The sequence below is a fragment of the Camponotus vicinus genome, unplaced genomic scaffold (genome assembly GCF_025532165.1).
Source record: "Camponotus vicinus isolate PSW18456_S1 unplaced genomic scaffold, iyCamVici1.0 SCAF_1, whole genome shotgun sequence".
NCBI classification, from domain to species: Eukaryota; Metazoa; Arthropoda; class Insecta; order Hymenoptera; family Formicidae; genus Camponotus; species Camponotus vicinus.
The window spans coordinates 32,833,488-32,858,898 of record NW_028141945.1 but is presented as its reverse complement, the minus strand read 5'-3'; the positions used below and the strand labels follow the sequence as shown (position 1 = coordinate 32,858,898).

The 25,411-nt window shown below is 36.0% G+C and overlaps 1 protein-coding gene across 11 annotated transcripts; it reads right to left on the bottom strand.

Annotated features, from left to right (window-relative positions):
- Positions 1-14: 14 nt before the first annotated feature.
- Positions 15-24,899, bottom strand: LOC145962124 (bicaudal D-related protein homolog). 11 transcript variants are annotated; one of them, XM_083083019.1, is made up of 8 exons: positions 23,993-24,129; positions 23,660-23,823; positions 22,073-22,828; positions 20,585-21,101; positions 4,653-4,985; positions 3,765-3,934; positions 3,051-3,369; positions 15-2,927 (listed from the first exon to the last, which is right to left on the bottom strand). In XM_083083019.1, exons 4-8 carry the CDS (start codon positions 20,825-20,827, stop codon positions 2,307-2,309), a joined length of 1,686 nt encoding a protein of 561 aa, XP_082939145.1. In that variant the 5' UTR covers positions 20,828-21,101; positions 22,073-22,828; positions 23,660-23,823; positions 23,993-24,129; the 3' UTR covers positions 15-2,306. The 11 variants fall into 11 exon arrangements, with proteins under 11 accessions (XP_082939145.1, XP_082939152.1, XP_082939170.1 ...); XM_083083026.1 differs by having other exon boundaries at positions 23,660-23,740; XM_083083044.1 differs by lacking the exons at positions 23,660-23,823; positions 23,993-24,129 and adding an exon at positions 24,633-24,899.
- Between the last annotated feature and the right edge of the window lie 512 nt (positions 24,900-25,411).

Here is a 25,411-nt window from a genome sequence, read left to right as displayed (position 1 = left end):
TCGCAAAAGAGAAATGTTCGCAAAACAGATTTTATTAAATAAATATTGCCACAATTGATCAGATCGAGAATTGTACAATTATTATACAGTTTCGACGATGTGTATGCTCACACTCGGGAAAAATTAATGTACAAACGATTCTACATATGCGATGCCATGCACGCGTGTTCGTACAACGTCTACATACACGTGAAAAATCACACGTGCTATCAAACGCGTGTCGTATTATTGTTCTTTAAAGTCGATTATTTGCTAGAGCTTAAAATATAAAGGGTAGGATTCTCAAAGAGCATTGTTGCACACATACACACACACACACACACACACATGCATACACAATCATTGTTTAATATCGTAAAAACCTTCCAGTGATATTACACTATCGTTAAATTATCAGAGATCACGGTTGGTTCGATCGACTTTTAACAATCATTTCTTTTTTTCGATGTATAGCGAATAATTCATTGGTCCCGTAGGACGGAACGATGGACGGATAGTAATTATTCGTTGTCATTGTGATAATTCAATCAGTCATCCAAACCCATGCCGAACCATTTACATGCGTAATGTACCAATTTGTTAGTTCCAAATCTCATAATTCTTGGGAATTGTTATTAATATTCGCAATTTAATCTATCAACGGAATTTAGAAAATTTTAATTTTTTTCTAACATGAATTTTAATTATTCTTAAAAATGTGATAACGCATCCATTTAATATGTTAAAAAAGGTACAAAATTTTTGAAAATGATTCTCTAAGTCACAGCGTATCACAATATTTCGTATTAATAGTAATTTCGTATCTCTCTCTTTATATCACGGAAAAAGCGGAGCACGAAGAACTCGAATGACTTCGTTTGCGCTTTGTCATTCGATCAGTTGATTTATTTTGCTTCGAAATAAAAGGTCTTCCACTTAAAGATCGTTCTTACTGTGAAGAACGATTTGTTCCACGATGATGATGCGCCCTCGCGCGAGAGAAAGAGCGGCTGCGCTTCGACCCTAATCACTTTTGCCGAGACTGCTCAAGATTATCTGACACATTAATCCTTTTATACTCTTTCGCCAGCTTTAAAAATGGTTTTAAATTTTTTCTGTCTGAAGTAAGAGTCGTGATCAATCTTGTCTAGAGTAAAGCTCGATTGTAGATAATGATCCTCCTAATCTTTAAGAATAAAAATGAAATATGATAAAAACAAAATTACAAGATTAGAAAAATGTTTGTAAAAAGAATTTCAGAATTAAAAATAGCAAATGTATGAAGAACATTACTTTTTAAGAAAGTAAAATATTTTTTTAATTGAATTTTATATTAAAGTAAAATATTTTTTTACTTGAATTTTATATTAAATTTCAATTTCTCTCTCTCTTGAAAAACATATTTCAAGAAAGAAACATTAAGAAATAAGAACTATTTTTGAGAAAAGAATTATTCTTGTTGATTCCATTAGCAGCACAATGTAATTTTATGCCATTAGTATCTTTTTGCATCAATAGATGCAAACATTGTATCAATAGTTTACAAACTTAAATGAACAGTCTCTGGTAAATTACATCAATCAAGCCGCTTGATAAAAAATGACACGTAAAAACCGCGACTAATCTCAAGACGAGGATAAAAAATACATTCGCGACAATTTAACGCGAAAATTATTCGAGAAGAATCGCGATTCGTGACTTTCCCTAGTTGAAAAATCGATCAGGGAAAGTGGAATGTTATGTCTCTTCTTGCGAGCAACGATAAATGCACCTCACTTAAATTCCAATTTGTAATCGGTGTCGACATGCGGGCATCAGCACCGATATAATAGGCTCTCCAAGTGTCTCGTCATGAGTAATGTGAATATTTGTCGCATACGTTATGTATCTACAGATTGCAACATTTCATATCGGGGCAAATTCCAAAGTTTGCCCTTTAATCCAGTTGCATTTAATTCGAGAACTGCTAATCTTAGTCTTTCTAATTACAATATCGTCAGTTTAAGATGGATCCAAATTCGATGTCTACCTGTATATCGCGACGTATTTAATGCGAGACGCATGAGCATAAAGTCATTTAGAATGATTTTAAAAGAATGGCAGAAGATAATCGGAAGTATTGTCCTTCTTCACATCTTAATTGAGCCGTGTCTACATTCAATCGTCCTTAAAAGAGTAAGTACACCTGAATCCACACAATCTTCTCTCTCTCCATTTTATGTCTTTTCCTATAACAAGATAGCTACGCAGGAACCAAAAGTACAGTCTATATCAGTCGCGATCGCTCCAGTTCAATGCAACGAAGCCATCGCGCTACGTCACTTTCGTCAAAACAGACCGAACATCTTCTTCGTCGAGCCAGTGCTCCTCTTCTTCCTAGCCGGTGCCGACACATCCGAGTTCTCGCCGTTTCTCGTGGCGACGATTTGCGAGGCCGGGGTCAGTTTGCTTCGCACATGCTCGTCTAGGAGCATCTGCACATCCATTTGCCACTGTTCCAGTTGCTGACTCAGTTCGACTTTCTGCTTGATCGCCTCCTTCAGCTGGCTGTCCGCCTGCAGGATATCTATTCGTGTTCTGGCCAGTTCCACTTCCACCCTGTTCTGCCTGGCTACCGCCTGATCCCGCACTTTATAAGCCTTCGCCACGATCTCGTCCTTTGTCAATTCGGAGTGCTCGATATCGCACCTGGCCCGGTCGCGTTCTTCCTTGACGCCGCGCAGCTCCGCCTCGCAGACGCTCAGTTTGCTCGTCAGTTCCAGAATTGTGTCACCGCGTCGCTTTAGCTCATCTTCCTGTATTCTGCATTGTTCTCGTGAAAGCTCCAATTCCTCCCGTACCCTGTGCAACTCCACCGCCAGTCCTAGTTCACCAGGTGCCCCTCTGCCCGACAGCGCGAGATTGTAAACCTCTTCGACCAGCTCCAGCAACGCGCCCGGGTAATTCGTCTAGAAAAAGAAAATGGTTCAAATGTTATAAATATATGTTTATTTATATGTTTATTTAATATATGTATATTTATTAAATAAATACGAAAATAATGTTATATTTATGTAGGAAAAATCATTCACCGGCGAAGGATGAGCTTCCCGTTCGTTGGTGTTCACTTCCGATTCGGAGTTGTTGAGATTGATCACCAGCATAGATTCGTCGCAGTCGCTCTGTAAACCCGAGTCATCTTCACCGCGTCTCAAGTGAGCACACAGCTCTCTCAATCGCTTCGTCGCTCTTGCCACTTCCGTTTTCAAACTTCTATCTTCTTGTTCCTCTAACGAGTTGCTCTCTTCGCATTCCATCTCTGCCTGAAGGGACCGCGGTGGCTTCTGTATCGAGCCAGAGCGAGCCCTTCTTTCTACCTCGATGGCTGCCAATGCTGATGATAGTTCATCTCTAAAAGTAATATGTATGTATCATAAGATTAGATGTTATACAAAGAGAATCTCGAAAAGTTGTCTAAAGAATACCTTTAGACTCTACGAGTATTTTAATAGTTATTGATTGTATGATCATTAATAATACTTTAAATGTGTGATCAAATCAGTATAAAATAGCAAAAGAATAATATCAGATATAACATAAATCAATATAGATATAACGAACGAGACACTGTCGGCTTGATATTTCGCTATTCTATTTAAAAGGCGACTGTCACGTGGTCCATTCTTTGGAGTTCTCGTGAAAATCGACGAAATCTAACGCTCAATCAAACGTTATTCGCGTTACCGCGTTATCCGCGTTAACTGAACCATAATGGTTGCATACAGATTGCGAATTCTGGGTCTTACCTCTCCTGCTCGGCTATTCTTGCGCGGTGTTCCGCCTCGTGGCTGAGCCGCTCCAAGGCCGTAGCTCTCTCCTCGGCTTCCTCGAGAGCTGCGATCGCTCTAGCCCTCTCTTCTCGCAGTTCCAAGGACCGCCTTTCTAGTTCGGTTCTTTGTGCCGAGACTAGTTGTACCTGAAACAACGAAAGTAAGATTCGTGTGATGCAATGTACTAATAGTCATTTTTTATAACGCAATTTTATTCTTTCGAGTCTTTGTTCAACCTTAGCTTAAGATTGTTTTCTTCTCGGAATTGCTTAAAAAAATTAAAGGCATGATATAATATAAGATATAAAATATAATTTATCATATATGTATATATATAGTAAATATATATTTTGCGGCTCGAGAAATGCATTTTATTTCAAAATTATATTAGTTTATTTTTATATATCTATGTGGGATAGAGAGATAAAGACTTTATATACGCTTCAAACACATATTCCTGAGACTCAATATCCGGTTACTATAGTAAAGAGAGGGCGAGGCGAATCGAGTCGATCGATCGAAGGTCACGTTTACTTTTATTCGATAGCATTTTCTCACAGATTATAGCGTAAATTCACGTGCGAACATGAGCAACAATTACCGACTTCCTTTTTATAAAAAGGATGCGGTGAATTATTCAGTAAGCCCTACCTGGGAACCGCGTTCGGCTTCTGATGGATAATGATTAATAATGGTAACTTCCGCTCTTCGCGGATCGATTAGGCAAAAAGGAAATTCTAGGTAGGAACTTGTAACATTAACGAATCGAGAAAAAATGATTGCAAAAAGCGAGCCTTTATATGCAAAATAGGATTAATTATACGTAATTATGCGTTTGGGTCAAGATCAGGAATTCATATTCACCTCGTCCCTGAGAATTTCCAAGCTGCTGACGTGATCCTGCAGGGTCGTGCTCCTGAGAGCGCATTTTTCCCTCAGGATTTTCATCTCGGTAAGCAATTGCTCTTCCTGTCTGGCGGCCTCCCTCAGCTGATCGGCCAGCCTTGTGTTTTGCGCTGTCAACTCCGCAACGAGAGTGGCTTGATCGCGTTCCGCTCTCCTTGCCCTCTCATTTTGCTCCTCCAACTGACTCCTGAGAGTTTCTACGTCGCCCTGAAGCTCCAAGGCTCTTGCTTCGCTGTCATCTCTAGCTTCCTCGAGTTTCCTTCGCAGTAGATGCCTTTCTTGTTCCAAACTCTATGTAAAAATATTATTTTAACATTAGAGAAATGTGAATTTAATTTTTCTTTTTTATTAGCAATTTTTCGATTAAAATATCCACTCGAAAATGTTGCAAATTTCAACGACCGTAAAATGTGAATGACTTCTTTTAAAAGAAGCATTTAACACAAACAATTTGAAAGGATATTATGGCACAAAGACTTATCGATTATCTTTCACGAAATCAATGTTTTATATCGCGCACAGACGTCATTCGGTAAACTCAGAAAAAGAAAACCAGCGTGTGAGTCAGCATACATAAATTACGTTTCACGATGTTCATATTTATATGAAATCAAGATACAGTTGAGAACGACCCAGTGAAAGGAGCTGGCAAATTTATTAACATACAATTAGAAGCAATTTGACCGCTTAACCAACTATCTCACTTTCCTTTTCTTTAAAAATCGAGTGTTTCCCAAGAGATGGAAGAAAAGAACATTTGAACGTTTTTCTTCTAATTGTCGAATTAAAGCTAAAAAAGAGGAGGAAGGTGCTAAGGAAGACTAAAATTTTTACATTCGGATGTAAGATGGCAAGATCTCTCGCCGACAAAGGTGCAAACACGACGCTTTTGTACGTAACAAAAGGATACGAGAACTGGTTTCGTCGCGGGTACACACGGTGTAAGCAACGGCCACACGTGTAAGCTGCTTTGTTCCCATGGAGTTTCTTAACTTGATGCTTGATAATAAACTCTACCGCCGGTAATAAGACGCAACAATCGCAAAACGCAGGCAGATTCTAAATAAGGCGCATTAACGTTAATTAACTCCATTTATTAGGTAATGCAATTTTGTTGATTAGTCGCGATTCTAAAAGCTACCTTCTCGCAATCTTGTTTGTTTTACGCGCGTAATATATGTGTACATATTTGTTAATTGATTTTATCAATGTTTCAAGATGAATGTCTTTTCGCATCATTACTTTTCAATATTTTTAAATATCTTGGCACGATACTTTAGCAAACTGTCAATATATAGCATGATAATCAAAATTTCCAGTTTTCGTTTTCCATAATAATTGTATACAATAATATAATTAACAGAGAGAGGTGCAATATAATCTAATGATAAAAAATTATTTTACCTACAAATATACCATGATTTAATTAATATTTGAAAAACATATAACTGGATGTTTTTTAAAAATATTTCTATTATTTTAATATTACAATGTTATAAAATTATATTGATAGCACTAAAATCTATCATGTTTATTCTAAATAAGATATATTAAGAGAAAGATTTTTTAAAATGTGTTTTATTGTCTTGTTACTACGAAGCTGAAAAGTCATCGGATTATTGTCAGTTGTCATGAAACATCATTATTATTATGTTACAAAATATGTAATATACATATGTATAAATTAGATGTTATATGCTTTTGTATATACGAGAGGTCGAGAGGTTTAATGTTGGTTTATCGAGCTAGAAGGCACGGCCTTGGTTTCCCATAGTTACTCATCGACCGATCGTCAACATACCCGCAGGTCTACAGTTCACCGATCCCTAAAGTCCACAAGAGGCCAACGAACAAAAGGTACATTATTTCAAGACAATAGAACAAGAGGGTCCTCGATCAATTTTCGTCGCCATAAAACTTTTATCGATAAAATAATTATTCACGAATGATTCATAATTTTCAGTTATCAATGTTTGCTACATTAGAAATTACACACCATGTTTGATTATTCTTTACACAATTATCTACACTCGATATGAAAAGAATACGGTCAAGGATTTATAAGACTGACAAGCAGAAAGTCTCATTTTTTAGCAAAAGAAGAGGCTTTTCTTTCCTTGATAATGTTAAAAATAAATTGAAGCTTATTACATTTCATTATGCATTTAATTTTAAAACAAGATTGCACCAGGAATAAATTTTATATTTCTTCCACGATTAAATTATGGGGTCCAACTGGGTCAGATAGATTTAATTGGTCTGGCAGCGACTACCGCAAACGCGCGCGCACACAAGGAAGCTGCACCCCGCGACTCAGCTGTATGAGTCATGAATCTTCCGTTCTCCAAGTAACAACACCGCTCTAGTTGCGGTGTGGTTGCGCGCCGATACGTCGCCATGTAGCATAAATACGCCGCCAGCCAGAAATACCGGTGCTCGTGCAAAAACATGCAGGTTGAAGTCTCTCGAATGCGATGGATCACACTCGAGACGGACAATTTTTACGGTCTCTGAACGTTGCTTCCTTCATTGTCGCTCATAACTTATGCAACGAGGCTCCAAAGCTTGACAAAGAAAAATCCTAAACAACGGTACGAATTATCAGAAAATGAATATTTTTGGAAGAGGCTTCAGGTAGAGATTTATTTAAGAATGTTATCTCTTATGTACAGTTATCTCATGTACAGTTATCTCTTAGAACAGCGTTCCGGTATGGAGCCCCAAAATTAGCAAGAAAGCCCTAATAAATTTTAATGAAAGGTAAAAGAAATTAATAACAGGCTTACGAGCCGTGTCCTTGTCCGCTTAAGCCTAAACGTGCGAGCATTATTCGCTATCAAAGATACACTATCTAATAATATTGCCGGTGCAATGAGTCACAGATCCGTCACTGTCGTCGTCGAACGCGACGCCGATGCTCCGATCGACGGACCGCATCTGCAATTTGCAAAATACAGCATGCTGCACGCGAACGAGGATAATTGCATACAGTTGCGTATTTTACTGGCGGTAATTCCGTTGCTATTGGACGATCCTTTCTAAAATCGTGACTCACGACTTCTGTCTAATTTCCGATCCTCCGCTCGTCCGAGTCTTGCGACACATCGAACGCGGCGTCAACGTCAATGATAAAGATGACGACATTTCGCGAAATAAAAATTCAGTAACAGTCACCGTGAGTCGTCCATATATCATTGAGAGTAGCCGTGAAACTTGCGACTGGCACGAATGCATTAATGTTTTCGATTTTGTCGGTCCTGTTACAGTAAAGCTTCGTGCCTTTCGTGCATAAGTATAATCAAGATACCAGCTTTTTCCGATAATATTAAAATGATAGTAATATATCTATTTTTTTCTTAATCGTTAAAATTTTTTACTAATTACATACAACCATATGTGTATTTATAGAGTATTTTTGCATATAATTTCTATAATTTTTAGTAGTGCAATTTTTTCAGTATATTTGTAAAATTCCTTTTGAAAAATCTCACAATTTAAGATATGTAAAATAATCTGACTAATTTAAGATATGTAAATTAATCTGACTGTTCCAAACTAGAGGAGAATGGAACTTTAAAAACTAGAAAATCAAAGAGTTAAAAATATTGATCGTTGAATTTCACAGTCTCAAACTATTCTAACACTTTCATTTACTGTCGTAAGGTTGCAATCGCGGTGAAGCGGATATTTCTCTTTTATTGCAAAACGCTCCGATCTCCGGAGCGTATCTAATCAAATTATTACGGTAAGATGAGTGAGATCTCCGTGTCACAAATGCGTACCAATGTCTGACTCAATGGATATTCCTCATACGTTTTCTGCACCGTCAGACCATTATCCCGTTTGAAAGAAAGTGAAACATACTGTATGTCTTGAAAACCAGACGTCAGCCGGGATATAAATGAAACCAAAAAGTTTTAATACTAGATGCACCAATCATATATTTTTCTTGAAATATAATAGCATTTATTCACGCATATATTCCTTTCTCTTTCTCTTTCTCTTTCATTCGCGCACACACACAATTCCTAGTTAAAGATCAAACTGCTAATAACCGGCACTCTTCTTAGCATATCCTCAGATATAATTGAAATTTTTCAAAAAATTTTGAACTATTCCAAACGATGATCATCGCGACCGTGGGAAGAAGGAAGTTCTTCGATTAATCACGAATTAATTATTATTATATCGTGACATTATGGCCAGTCAGAAGCGAGCATTATTGCGTCGTGTCTTGTTCACTTTCCCTCGAAGAAACGATAATGCCAAGCGCGCACAATCGAACAAGGTAGCGAAGTAGACGAATGCAGGGAGATCTGTAATCTCGAAGCAATGGCCTGTGACGAGTCCGGTCGAAGAACGTAAGGTAACGCAATCGGGTCCATCCGGATGATTGAACAAACAAAAATTTAACAAAAACCAGTAGAAACGAAATGACAAAATAAGTTGTTTTTTGCCGTAAAAAGACTTTCAAAAATTTAAGTAATCCATCATCAAGATAAACGCAATCTATAAACTGTCAGATGTAGTATAATTATATAGATTCTCTTCTTACAATTAGCAGAAAATTTGCATTAATCACAGCTGTTCAACTTTTTAATTCGATCTTGATGATTAATTTTAGAACTTTTGTTTTAGAATTTTTATTGAAGATCATATTTTTTAAAACTTTAGAAATTTTAATTTCTATCCGTAATTTCTTTCAGACTTTCAATTGATTGCGATTATCAATCAACAACAACGAATTCATACGCGAACGAGAGCGAAGAAATCTACGACAATTGCATGTACTTAAACGTTGCGTAATTTCTCACCCGGCGCGTTTGTCGGCCGCGACAAAGCGCGATCCGAAGAAGCGAGTTAATTGGATCGGTGCGTCCCGCTAATCGATCCCATTATCGCACATGTGGGAGAAAAGTCGGCGTCGGCGATTCTTTGCACGAAAAGAAGTGATTATTACGAGGAGTGCTCTTGAATTTATTATTCACGGCTTCTCGATCCTGAAGAAGAAGAGCCTCTAATTAATCGCGGCGAAGAGAGAGAGAGAAAGAGAGAATAACGTGCGAACGCGAGAATATCTATTCGGATTATTGCGTCTAACAATATAATTAAGTGTTCTATTTCATTTCAAATAAAACGTGTGTGTAAATTAACTTGCGTGAATTTTAAAGATAAAAATATTATTATTAAAATTTTTTAATCTCATTTAATATGTGTTTGTGTACTTGACGTACATGTTTGTACTTTAAACATTTAAACTAATTTAATTTCAACATTTTTTACTAAGGGACAAATTAATTTTCTAAATTAATTTTTTGTTAATGATACTTTAAAATGTTTATGTAATCTTAAAAGCTTCGATATTCCTTTTATATTATTGTCAAAATTTAACGCATAATTTAATTTCAGTCATACAGACATTTTATCTGTTATATAATCTGTTATATATCTGTTATTATCTTATCTCTACTGCTTTTAGATCTTTTAATTAGGAATTATTTTCTACATAATTATAAGATATTATTAGATAACATATCGTTTTCCCTAAAAGATAAAAAGTACACATCATGTATGCCGAAATATTTTTTCAAAATAATATTATTACACATTAATTTTTATAGCATTTCGCAAGATTAAATATACAGATTAATTTATACAAATATAAGAATGAGATAAAAGAAAAAAATACAGATTAGTTTGTACAAATATAAAGATAATTCTAATGCGTAATACATTCGACTAAAAGTAATTGGACCAGAAAGATTTACGTCATATTTATTTAATGTTTATCGAACCGTAATAAATTCCATTCGTATTAAACTCGCTTGTGCAATTTTACTAGTGGCGAAAATTACGTAGCGGTTGTTACCATATTGTCGTTAATAATGAAGGTACGCCCTATTCGGTTGAGGAAGTTAAAAAGCGAGTCGCAATAACCAGCTGGTGAAATGCAAGGTGAGTCGCAATCGTGGTCGCAACTCGTATGCACGGCATGTAATTAAGGCGCAATTTGATGAAACGCGATAATTACGATAGTTACGAATGTCAGATATAGCGTTGAAATATCTTAACGAGCTATGTCGGAAGAAAAAGATAGTAAGCAATACGTAATGGCAATTATTCTCGCGATTCGGCAATTTTTGATAATTTTATAATCGGCGATATGTATATTTATTATAAATGTTTGGGCTGAAGATCCAGTTAACAAATTTCATTTAATAATTCTCCGTTCATTCTAGATCATAGTGTAACTGTGGTCTAGCTGAAAAAGGAGAATACAGTTAATATTAATCGACTGTGTAAAGCTTGCATAATCTACCGTTCCTTATAAATATCTTTACTTCGATTATGATATAAAAATCAGTGTTATCTCAGAATAAGTACATATGATTAATTTAGAAACTGTTTATTATTATTATAATGAATGTTATAAGGAATATTTCTTGAGTCATATGTTAAATTAAAAATGAATTAAGAAAAGAGATACTAACTCCGTTATATAAATTTTTACCGTTTGTCTCATCATAAAAAGAATTGTAGAATATATTAAAAACTAACATAGCCAATTAACATTGATACAATAAATAATTCTGACAGGTCATACGGTAACACGAGTTAATATAGCTCATCAGAGCAATTAAGATATTGCTACGCAACTATGCGTAAATTATATGATAATTATATGATAAAAATGCGACAGATCATTATTAAATAGCCAATGAAAGAGGTATTATGATTAAATAAGTTACGCAAACCGAAAATATACACTATTATTTAACTTAATTATTTAATTAAAGTTATATATTGAAGTATTACTCCTCATACAACGGTAAACAACAGTAAACATGATCATTTATTAGAAGTTTACAAAATACGCGTGACTCACCGATAATTAAATCGCCGTGTTGATTAATAAAATTCATATCGTTTGCACTTTCGTAAGACTTTCAAGGTTGCACCGCTCTTTTTGCGAACCGCCAAGAACTTTGTATGCTTAATGATAAACCTTATCTTATCGAGTCGATACACATCGCATATGTTCGAGATTTTTAAATATTGCAAAGACAATAGATAGAAATTCGAATGCGAAAATGAGATTTGGTATCGAATAAAATAATTCAAATATATTGAGGGAAAAAAAGGAATTTTTGGAAAGAAAGGAAGCAATATTATTGTGCTGAAAATTACATAGCATTTCCGGAGCAAACAAACTTTTTCGGAGTATTCCTGTTATTTCGATGATTTCATCAAAATTGGACAGTGGAACAGATGACAATTTCGAAGCAGCAGTAAAATATGAAATTCCTGATCGAGAACACATTCTAGTTTAAATAAATGGGTTAATAGTTGTTATCGTGTTCGAGATTGACAATCGGGAGTGCAATGGTAGCTGTAAAATTCTACGATATTTTATTTTATGAGCTAATTTGCATCTATCGACTAGTACTCGACGTTGATATCGAATATCATCCCAAGGAAGACATGACACGACACTCGATATATTTTGATTGCCGCAACGCTCTCGTTTCTCGATGTCGCGAATGAAAACGAGGAACTGGATCCTCTGTCGGAGTTTATCAAACTACGATCTATGTTAACGAAGTGTGTATATTCAAACGCAATAATAGGATATTACGGACGATATACTCGACCTATAATTAGCGAATAGTGCGTGCATTTTTCTCGCGCGACTTACTTTCCGTGCGCGCAAGTTCTTATTGCGTCTATACGCGAATAATTATTTAAAAATAAGAAACTGCAGGAGAATCAGGCCGGTCGAGCCATATAAATATGAAAAAGGTAAGGAAAAAAATGCCCCGGTTTCCCCCGTTACACTGTTCTCTACGTTGGCAAAAATATATTGTCGCTATTTTATGCGGTAAGCCGTTGCACTGAGAACGAAAAACATGCGAGATCGTATATCAAAGTGTAATGCAATACTCGGTGTGGCTGGCATACAAACCAAAATTATTCTAACTTTTCAAAAAATGGTATTTTTTTATTAATAATAAATATAATTTCGATCGCGTTGTGTACCATAATTTAGCTTGTGCTAAAATGATATATATTTCTTATTAAGATATCTTCATTTATTTTTATAATAAACTGTGAATTAAAATAATTATAGAATCATGCATATTAAATACACATACGCACTCTTTCTCTATTTCATTTGCAAAGCAGATATAATTTTTAATATTTATAAAAGATATAAAACTTTCTTTTTCTTTCTCATTCTGCTTCTCTTTAATATATTCAGTATTGAGTAACTTTGTGGTCATGTTTCGTCATTAAAAAACTGGTACATTTCTCAATGGTTTTCCTATGGATATCTGTAATTGAAACGTGACGGTGAGACACCTGGTATAAATAGCTATTGTGGGAGCACGTGTATGCAGGAATTCCGTTACTCCAGCGGAGACACGTCGCGATTCCGCGTGCGGTATCACACGATGTGCGAGATGTAATTAGATTCACGAGAACAATGAGAGGATCATTCGCACGTTTCCGACTATAACGGCCACGGATCTCTAATTGGCTTCTCTTTGCTCTCTCTCTCTCTTTCTCTCTATTTCTTGCCATGATAAACTGCAGTTGAGATTTATCATTCCGTGATTCCGATTTTCTCTCACCCATGTTACGTTTTGATCTAGCACAATATTCTATGCTTATCGTGTCTCATATTAATATATGAAAATGATAACGATTGCTTCAATTCGAATCGCACTTAACGGTATTTATAGCGTTACGGTGTTTTGCATCGATGAGGAAAAACGAGACTAAAAGAAGGGATAAAACAATCATTCTAATCCGTCACCTAACGGTATCCAAGTGTTAACTTTTGATTACGAACTAAGCGATTGCATTATATATAAATTTATTTCTTGAATTCACAATTACTTATGTTGAAATCAAAGCTAAATTTTATTTTTATAGTTATTCAAAATTTTATTTAAAATCCAAGAAACAGCAAAAAATTGTAGATTATCGCAATTCACTTAAACGAGAAACGAGATTTCTATCTCGGGATGTCAACTTTCTACGTATCAAAGTGACAATCACAGTGTGATTACTGACATTTAAAATAATATCTTTCACTGAATGACCGGAAAATGTTTAAACGCACAAGATCGTTATTAGAGACGATCACGAAATCTTAAATGCATTCGGATCGTCGTCGATTAGATGCGACACTTGGTGAAACTCAATAAACGTTATTTCTTGTGACGTTCTCTTATTATAAAAATCTTACATTAATTTTTAAACATGTAATAAATTGGCAATTTAATTTTGATTGCATTTTTCCAATATTATTTTTCTTTTTAATTTTACCAAATATATTTATTGAATCGAAAAGGAAAAATTATTTATAAATTGCATAAACGAGAAACGAGATCTCTTTTCCGGTTGATCATTTTTTTTTTAATATTAATGTTACAAGCGACGCAATTTATTCCGCCTTTCTAAACCTACTTTAGAAAAAGAAAGAAAAGTAAGACAAGTATAACAAATTTTCTCTATTGTGTCTTCACGAGTAATGTGGAAAAGGCGGTCTCGTCATACGAAACAATCGCAACGCAACTGGCGACTTTGTGAACGCATCGCGACTATTGTGCAGTCGCGAGAGTGCAGGGGAAGACAATGAGGGTAGAACGTTCCCCCCGAGGGTTCCAACCGCTAACGGTCTACTTTTTTCGAGGTCTTCCGGCCCGTTTCGTGCCGATCCCGCTTGTCTTCCGACGCGCCGGCCTCTTCTTGTTCGCTTCTGCAATTAGCCCTGCGTGGTTGCGGACTATTATTGCGTAGCGATACGAATCGCAATGTTTGCGTCACGGCCTGGAACTCGGTCTCAAGAAAATTGAACTGGGTCAGGGTGCTTATAAAATGAATGAAATTTGGGTGACAGTGATTCGAAGAAAAAAGCAAAGGAAAAAATATACCTTATAAAATTCTCCCAAGTCTCTCAAGAATAATATCAGGATTTCGAGCTAAAATTATTTCTATAATTTTGATTCAATCTCGAAGAAAAATATATTTTATAAAATTCCGATTATTTTATTTTGGAAGTATTTTTTTAGTACACATTTTAAATAAAATTATAATAACGCTTCATCCCCTGCCTCAAATTTTCTTTATAATTGCATAAGTACTATCGAAGAAACAAAATTAATTAATTCTATTTCAGTTTGAATCCTTGAATAATACAATCAAATTAGAAAAATAGTTTGAATAATAGAACAATCAAATTAGGAAAACTTTGATACGTTTGAAATGGTACGTTGTTACTATCACTGTGTTTGATTCTCGTGCATTGCAAGAAAAGAAACAAAGAGATAGAGAAGGGTATCATTTCCTGATATAAAGAGAAATCTTCGAACTTCGTGACCGAATAGATTTCCTTTTCGTAAGCACTCGTGCGAAGCATGAAAGGCTTCAACGGAAATGCTCGCACCTGGATAACTGCTAATCTGGATAATCTGATCATGTGTGTGTGTGTGTGTATAAGTGTGGATTATAAAAAAAGGCGACTTTTCCTGGCGAGGAAAAAGTCATAAAGGAAAAGTCATGCTTCTCCCTCGCTACGTTAAATGTTTCAAAGGAAAGGCAAGACCCATAATCGTCTAATCGTGATCTTCACGAGCGCTTCTCCTCGCTCTGACATTTAACTTATTATAGCATACTTGAGAAAACTCCAGGTCGCGAATACGACTAGGACGGGCTGAACGTGACTTCGTTTACATCACATTCTGTTTCTCTCTACGTTGAAACCATTGGCCGGAACCGTTGTACGCTCTTTCGTTGCATAACAAATTCTGCCACCGTCCATTGAGAGCAACGAATTACAGACGGAAAATTATCTCGTCCATATTAGATTTCTTTTAATTATTTTATTTTACTCTATTCTCGTCATATATTATTATAACTCAAAAATTATATAAAAACGAAACGCTGTACATTATGGTTTATTATTGCCGTACGAGTCTCGAAAGTAAAAAGAAGATTAAGAGACTATGACATGGGAAACATATTTTTTCGAGTCATTAAAAAATAAAAATTTAAGAAATATTTGAGAAAGTGTATTACGATAAATTAAAATTTTAAAATATTATAATCTTGACTCTTTTGCACATGCAATACGCGATACACCTATATCGGCCGTGACAGTTTCGCGCATCCCACGCTTAATTAGCACACGAATGAGCATCTCGAGGTTAATGGGTGATCTCAATTTTTATCGCGAACCGAGAAATTCCCAGGTCGATGATGCAAAGGTGCGAAGCGTGGAATCTCGGCTTTCTCGGTGAAGAAGCGCATCCTCTGCGTGCTGCATAGTCGTATGTAAAACCCGCTTTTTATCGATCGGCACGGATCGTTACCGAGAGCTCTGTGCTAAACCGAACAGTCCGCTTTCAGACGGCCAATTATACAACGGCGAGCATTATTTAGCGGCTCGGCTCGGTTTTGTTACGACTCGCGATCGCGACCCATTTCTCCTTGTCTCGCGCAAAAGCATCGGAATGAAAGTGGAACTTTGACGAAAGTGCGCATTTTTGTCCGTTTTACAATTACTGATCCAGGGGAGTCTCTCGGAGATTTTCTCGACAATAAATGATGACCGCAAACGATCCACAAGCTGCCAGCCAATATTAATTAATGCGATCGTAAATTAATAAATCGGAAAGCGGCATAATAGGCGGCATAATAGGCGACTCTCAAAATTATCATTGGAATGAGTACGATTTCAAACGAAATTAATGACTTTCGCTGACAATTAATTACTATATAAATCTTTATTTAATGAATATAATTGATTAATAATAATCAGAGCTTATAATACTCCTAATGTGTCACAACTTATAATACTCCTAGTATTAAAGTACACTAATTAAGTCAACTGCATATTTAAAATAAAGATGAGATCATATTAAAAATCTGGAACAACCTGTGTTTGTTAATAATTACAGGAAGAAAATTCGCGCGCTACTGACGTTTGAAGTTATTCCGCAAGGAACACATTAATTATACGCGTTCGTGATTTACCGTTCGACATAGCTGATAACGAGTGACGAGCCAGAATGACTAAGAGTCGGACGGTTGAGGAAACGTTCGTTGACTATTCGCTTTCGATCGATCCGGTTGTATAAGGGATCGCGATTATTCCATATGCGAGCGTAGCGAGCTCTTTAATTAAAGACAAAAACCGGAAACCTCAAACGGTCCCGCCTCTAGCGCTCCGTCTGGAACGTACTATCGCCTTCACGCTTAATATTTTACGCATGCAACGCGAGCACGCGCGCATTTAGCAAACGGTGATCCCGACGTGTGTAAACATACTAGTACATGCAGACGTTTATAGATAACAACGTGACGTTAGACAGGTGCATATGCATAATAAATTTACGTGGTGACGCAATTAGACATTACTCATCGTTATTTAATGGCATTTAAACATTCATGTTGCCAGAAAAAAAGAAAGAAACAAATATTATCACGAGAAAAATTACTATTCTAATATAATATTCGCGATAATCGGTAGGAAACGTGAATTTAGTGTCAATGCACTAACGAGATAAGCATCTAAATAGTAATATTAGAGATTCAAAAGATGAAAAGTGATAACGTTTCTAGGATTTCCTTTGTTTTGTACGCTTATGTATTATGCGAATGTTTGAAAAGACTTGTCTGTAGAAAAAAATAATTATATCCGGAAGTAAAAATGGGAGTCACATGTTCTGTCATTTGAAAGAAAGTTGCTCTTCTTGAATGCACAACTGCATTGTGGAGATAGTTGTAAGCCTTTTTCCGACCTATTCTCTTTCCCCTTCTTGGGAGTTACATTGTATATTAATCTTATATTTTCATTGTTATTAATTTATTAATTAATATTAATAATATTATTAATATATTATTATTAATATTAATAATATTAATAAGTTTGTTTCTTCGTACTTTTCGTATATATCAATATCAATACATTAATTATTTTATTAATGTATTATAAAATATTAATATATTATTTTTGTGCTTTTTATTTTCATATTCAATTTTAATAAAATGAAATGTTGTGATTTTACGTCTTCTTTCTGTCTCGTACTCTTTTACATCTTTCATTATTACATCTTTTGCATTTGCTGTGCGTATAACGGGTTACTGTTCAGATCCCATTTAAAGGACACATAGGCACAGACCTTTTATACAGAGATCAAAATTAAAACGACACGCAGAACGCGGAAAGATAGGGGAACGTGGGTAGACAGACGCAGGCAGAGCGTAGTGCCGGGTATTGTCTCTGAGACCGTTGGCTGTTGCCTAAGTGGCTTGTTTCCACGCTTTCGTGGCTTTCCGTGGTCGCCCTGGTAGGAATCGTGTTGTCCATGTACGAAATCCGAAGCAAAAGTTATTATTATTTTAGAACTCAATTACGCCAACGGTTTGAATGATAAATAACATTAATTTCGTTACGTCTTTGAGAGAATACAAATATAAAAAAAAGAGAGCTCAATTAAACAATGTTAATAGTTACAAACCAAATTGCTGTAACGTTCTGCAAAATGCTAACATCGACAAAATTTACGAGAAAAGTATGTTAATGAAAAAAGAAAAATAGCAGAACGATAGAGAAATAAATACATAGATTTGAAATTTCTTGTTCCAGACTCTGAAGAATTCAGCAGAGCACATCGCGTATTCTCGCTCGTCGAAAACAATCGAGTAATTTATGGTGCTTGTCTGACGAGCAAGTTGAACTATGTGTCTACGAATTACAATTTCGATCGCGCTATAGCGGCGTGAAGATAAAAATAAAAGCGCATTTGAATTTTAAAGTGCGCATTGATCTCTGCAACATTTGCGAAGAACCATGTACATTTCTACTGATGACTTTCGTTATTTTTCCTTTTTCTTTTTTTCTCTTCTTGTAGAGGAGAAAATTACCTCTGCGAGAAAACACACGCGCAATACACAATACCAATACTTGGGATGGTAAATAAGCAGTCTGGTGTTGGAGGCGGATGCAAATAACCGTCTCGCTTCAGGACAGCTCACGAATACCGCAGTGTCTCTCGAAAAGGCATAAAGGGAAAAAGAAAATGTTTAGCATAATTAAAGAGAAGTGTAAAATAAAATCAATTATAAGACGAGAGAAATTTAGTTTACTCTAGCGATGACTGACACAACACGAAGAAAGTAGAAAAAGTATATTACAGTATGACTGTTTGGTGAAAATATTCTAAACAGCTGTTGCGTAATTAATTTGAAACTTAGATTAGAGAGAAAGAGAGAGAGATCAGAAGATACGAGAGAGAAATCAGCTCGTATTTTTAAAAAATTATTTTTTTTGAAAATAAAGGACTATTTCCTTCCGCGATTTTATTAGAGCTATTATACTAACTTCTGAAAAATTACTTAATTCATAGGTTTTATTGAGTCTGTAATTGAGTCTATCTCCTGTTCCTCGAACGACAAATGTGGAAGTGGATTTTCGAGTTCCGCGTTATCGAGTTATGTAATCAATGCATGCTCGCATATATCGCTTGGTAGCAAATTTTCCGTGGAACGGACAGCGTAATGTTGGAAAGCGACTGTGTCCGTTAGACACGAAGGTGAAAATTTCCGGCCGGTTGGCGTTAGAATGTCTCTCGTCTTGCGATTGTTCACCGTGAGGCTTTTCTATTTTCAACTAACGTTAAAGACAAAAACATCAACAATTTTTATCTAGATGTTTGCTATCTGTATCTATTTCAACATTTTCTATTGTTAATTGATAATACGAAATTTTACGATAGTACAATTGGCGTGTCATTGCGATCAATGACACACTGAATGATATGGTCGACACTTGCAATGCGACCGACTGGCGATGCATTTAGTTTCGTATTGTGCGTAAGAATAGAGATATTTTAGAAAAATTATATACAATATCTTTTATACAATTATCAATTTTATCAATCAGATAAAACACGTTGCAGAAACAAGTGCAGTTATTGAAAAACAGCCCGCAACGTTTTTAATTTATCTTAATCAAGATAAATAGATTCTCGTTTATATGGCGAGTGAGTCATTTTACCTTCATTCATTTTGTAATAAAGCAGGTAACAATGAAATATAAGATATAAAATCGAAGGAAAGACAAACGCTTGCGAAAGTGGAGCACCGGTTGCAAAGCGTAGCTACAGCGCATACGTACATAATGCAACTGTGCACAACATATGGATTGCATTATGTATATATGAAAGCAGACGCGCGACTATATATGTTTCTCATTAAAAATTATTTTCTATCATATATGTTTCTCATTAAAAATTATTTTCTATCATATATGTTTCTCATTAAAAATTGTTTTCTATCAATGCTCTCTTCTTGAAAAGATGATATCGCAAATATATTGCAAACGAAGAAAGCAAAATTGTAAAGCACCTTGTTAAAATTGATAGAAAGAGAGAGAAAGAAAGAGAGAGAGAAAGAGAGAGAGAGAGAGAGACTGTGTTAATTATTTTTTATCTAATTACATAAATGAGCAAAATATTACATAAGCGTTATCTTGTAATTATTATTGCACATGATTAATTATCCGTATATTTATATATTTCATTACTTAAGTGAAAATGTTAAATTATTTTCATCAATTTTCCTTTCCCTCTATTTTTACATCTTGTAAATTTTAAGTACTTATAAATAAGTGATTTTATTTCAATATTATCATGATCAATACTTTGATTTTTTTATCATTTATTTTTGATTATATTCAACAGAAGACGAAGATAAAAGACAAAAATAAAAGAACGAAGATAATGATTCTATTGCTTATATTCAATTTTAAATTATTTTTTTCCTGAACTAAATTACATGAGAATATTCGTACAAAGGAAACATGTTTAAACAATACTCACTTCTAATTTTGTGGAATATTCCTCAGCTAAAGCCTCGGCCTGCTTCGTTAGCTCCTGATTCCTTTCAAGCAAAGCTTTGCCGAGTTCAGCAGCCAAAACGAGGTCTCTCTCACGTTGCTTGAGCAGTTCGCTGGGATCCTGCACAACGTCCTCGTGGTCCAGCGAATGCCTCCTTGCCTGAAGATCTGATATCATGTCTTCCAGAACGTATGACTCTGTCTGACTGTCCTTCTTCGGCAGCATCGCGAATTATTGGCGTTCCACTCGCGGCACAGCACGACAAACGTCACTTCTGTCCCGTTTCGCGGATCAAACTTGCGTATCTCGATCGATATATCATAGACGCGCGCGCGAAAACTCAGACGAATACTCTGGCCCACGTCAGACGCATTGATATGGATTTAATGCACGGAGATAACGCTAGTGATGTCGTCACAATCGATTCTTTCTCGTGGACGTCGAACGATTGTGCGTGGGCAGTCGTGTGTGGGCCGAGCTATCGCGCGCCATTGATTAACTGAAATCAATTAAATTCGGATTTTCATTCTCGACGCATGAAACACCGAAAAGATGACGTCCAAACATGACACGTTAGAACATTTACGAATAAATCACGAATAAAATTTCAAAAACTCAAGAAAGTTTTAGAAAACGTCTACATTGGATATTGATTGTAAGACGAGAAAACAATTTCTGCCAAGCACGTATATTAGCAGATTATCACCTGAATGATAAGAGAAAATATAGAAATGAAATACATATATTTTGTCACGCCTGCCACACGTTAAACAATAAAATATCTTCGTGCGTTACGATTGAGTACAATTTATTAAAGTTTATAACTCATTGTAAAAGTATGTTATGCAATCATAAATAAATATTATCTTATCTATATCTCTTATTTATGTGCTCCTAAATATTTTTCTATCTACAGGATTAATCATATATCAAGTGAAAGAATGCATTTTAATGTTTTAGAATGAATCATATCAATATTGTATTTATTTTTTTGTTAGTTTTTATTATAAAATAATCTTTTCAAAAATTTTCAATATTATATATTTTTAAGAAATATAAGAGAAATATAAAGAAATTTATGTGATAAGAAATAAAAAGAATATTTATGTGGTAAGTCTATGTGCAATTTATATTTCCTAATAATTTCTGTTTATCAATGGAATGTATTCAATATTTTTTAGTTATGAAATATCTATCAATAAAAAGAACTCTTCTATATATTTTAATTTTTTTAACAAAAATATTTCAATAAAAAATATTTAACAAAAGTATTTCTTTTTTTTATAGGATCCTTTCCATTATTGAAAAAGACTGTGAAAACTACCGACATTTGAAAAGACATTTTTACAGTCTGTCTGGACCGCATGCGATAACTAAAAGCCGCCGAGCCGCTGAAGTCTTACAACTGCGTGAAACACGCAATCGAAGAGACGCATAAATAACGCATAAATTATTCATCTTTAAACTTACATGAATCACAATAGATCGTTGGCGATTTTTTCGTTGAATTTTTTCTCCAAATGTCGCATTTCTTCGCGCTCGATCGCTACCGGAAGCGATCGGCCGCTTTGACATTGCGCTCAATGCATTCGTAATCATACAGATGTAAAGAGATCAATTGCTCCATCACTCTAGGCGACATTATTACCGTTATCGAGGCAGATAACAACGACTTCGCGAGTATAACGCACCGTTGCACTTTGAAAATATCGATCGCGGAAGCTCTTACCGCGTTATCGATCGGTTGGTTGTCACTTCTTCGGCGTTTCTCACACTTCGCACACTGTAATTCACTGTTACATATTTCCAGTTGAACGAAGGGACTGTTATTACGGATGCGCAATTTGCAAATTCACAAATTGTTCCCCGTTACTCGGAACAAGGTCACTAGGATGGAAAGTCTGACGAATTGCGACACAATAACGCTCCGTTCACCTATTTGTCCCAAACATCCGGGTGCGAATTCACGTGGGTTTAATCCCTCCTGTGATCCGAGACGTGAAGATCAATGATTCTTGAGCGTCGCTTAGAACGCTGTAAGGTCCTTCACTTATCCGTATGTAATCCGTTCAGTTCAACTTCATCATAGCAGGAATCGTGAAGAAGATGGTTTTTAGACACTGCATTGTCCATTTCGGAGTAATAATTCCATTAATTATTTTTAGGAATCTTCTCTATTGAAATCAAGTTGAAGATTTTCTTATGCATCTCACTTATTATCCGCTTCTGCAAGAAAAATTAGAAAATTCATTTCTTATCGTTGTCGTCATCATTCGTATAAATTATTTCGACGCGTTATCGACTTCTGACTATGGCATTATATTCCGAATATTAATATTTCAAGGGAGGCACTCCTATATTTCTACGAATAACTCGTTAAAGATATGATGTAACGTGTTATTTTTGTTTTATATATACGATTAATGAATCATCAACAAAAGATTGGCGTTCATTTTACTAACATTTTAGAGAAATCGTCTTTTACATGAAAACAAAGTATATAGATATAATAGCGTTTATTAACGGTAAGCCTCAATTTTGCAGCGTATTCAAGTGTATCCAAGTTTCTGTTTCAGGACAAGTTTCACCATAAGCTACGCGAAACCTACTCGATTCTAGGCCTCATTACGAGTTTTAACTGGCGAAAGAAAAGAAATATTAAGATCGAGTCAAGCCAAGCGAATGTAGATAGCTTTAATCACTCGCGATAGATTTGATTGACGCACATGGGCCACCTAAAAATCGACTCGCGCGAACCAATTTGTGCGTGGGAGTTTGCCGCGTACATATATGCATTCTATACACGATAGCAATCCGCGAAACAATTACGTCGCATTATCCTTGAATAGCAACAAAGCGCTTCCAATGGTCACGGACGAGCACGTGCGACAATTTACGCTTATCGATTCTGACGTCGGCTCTCTCTCTTTCTTGCTACGGGCCTTCAATCCTCGCCGCCACGAATAAATCCAATAAAGGGGATGAATCCTAGACTAATCAGAGCCCGCATCGATGCCACGCTAATCGTTAAGTCGATCGACGATTGGGATAACAAACCGTGAGCACGTTCCCTGTTTGACGTCATGTCGTGATCATCCTTCAGCTTCTTATTATATCATCTACTACGTTTTTCTTTGACTACGAATCTTTCAATCAAAAATTGGAGGAATTTTCTGAATATAATGACTCTATTCTATTAATAATTATATAACTTTTGTTAACTGTAAAAAAATGATTCGAGAAATTTTTGATACTCTAATACATTTTTCTCCCTAACTTTAGTAATAGATATCTTACGATATGAAATCTACATAATTCTGATATGATTATAAATATTTGTTACTCTTTCCTCGAGAAAACTAAAAAAATAAGCGTTTTAATGATACGCACACTCCACGTCTGATTAAAACTGATTAAAACACACGCGGCACTCACAGTCGCGGCGATGAGAGAGGAACAATTACGCGGATCTCGCACACAAACTCGCGCGAGTCTACCTGCTCGCCGTGGCGCGGTCGGCCAGGTAGTGAGTCACTAGCCGTGAGTGGAAAATAAATATTACGGAATCCTACAGCGTGTGCTCTCCACGAGAACGACCAGCGCGACTTCTCCCACCAGATTGCCGTTGAAAGTAATTCGTTCGGCTCGACGCACCCGCCCGCTCGTTCACTCGTTCGGCTCTTTGTTGGTTCGCGTAAACGAATAAATTTGCATTAACAACATCACATTTTATATTTCTTCAGTAGAATAAAATTAAATTCTAGAATTAAATTTTTTGTCTTATTAAATAGAGGCTACGAATGGCAAATCTAATAGAGTTGGGTAGCGTTAAAAATTAAGTACACGCTTCTAGACGTCAAGGAGTAATTGCTATTCTTGCGAGACTAGATATTATTTAACTCTGCTTTCCAGTTGATCCGTAACTCGTTCTCTAGCGCGACTCTAATTTAACGAGAACTCCATTAAACCATGATTTTCACGATATTACTCCAATTTTATCACAATCGCGATACCGAACAATTATTCATACCGCATGCTCTCTGCGACTACCATTTCAATATCGATCGAAGCGTGTCCGAGTGACCATCGAAATCGCTGTTGAACTCCAAGTGGCGAAATGCGACCGATTCTATCGATGGAATTTTGCGCGACGAACCTACGATGCAAATAATGGAGTTACGTACGAAAGACACTGCGCGACTAACGATGGTCGAAACCTGAGAGGTTCCGCGCGTTCGTTACCCGCGCGGCGGGCAGAACCGATCGACCCGGCGACCTTCCCCTCCGGAGGTGAACTAACGTCTCCCCCGTCTGCATCCTCGAGCATGTGCCCCCACCACTTGATCCACCTGGTCGAACCACCACCTGACTGGATCCCACCGAATATTCACGGATCTCACTTAACGAACTCAGTATATTGTTTGTGAGACTCTCAAACGACGAGAGAAGTGGATCTACAAATCAATGATTGATGTGTCAATTTATTATTTTTCATTACTTATCGCTTGAAAATATCTGGAGAACGCTATGTTTGGAGAACGATTAGAAAAGAAGAGAAAACCTTGGATAATTTAAGATCTAGAATGATGTAATCATTTTGCGAATTTCTCATTTTTATGTAATGTCTGATAAATATATGTCTAGACGTAATCCTATTGTGCTCTGATTTTATTTCTCCTTGAAATGGAACGCATTATGCGGCTGTTTACCTCAGCGATCGATACGCGCGAATTAGCGGAGCAATTTATCAGTACATTTTTTATCTTATTGCTACTAGTTTCACTAGAATAATACGAGATAGGATTGAGA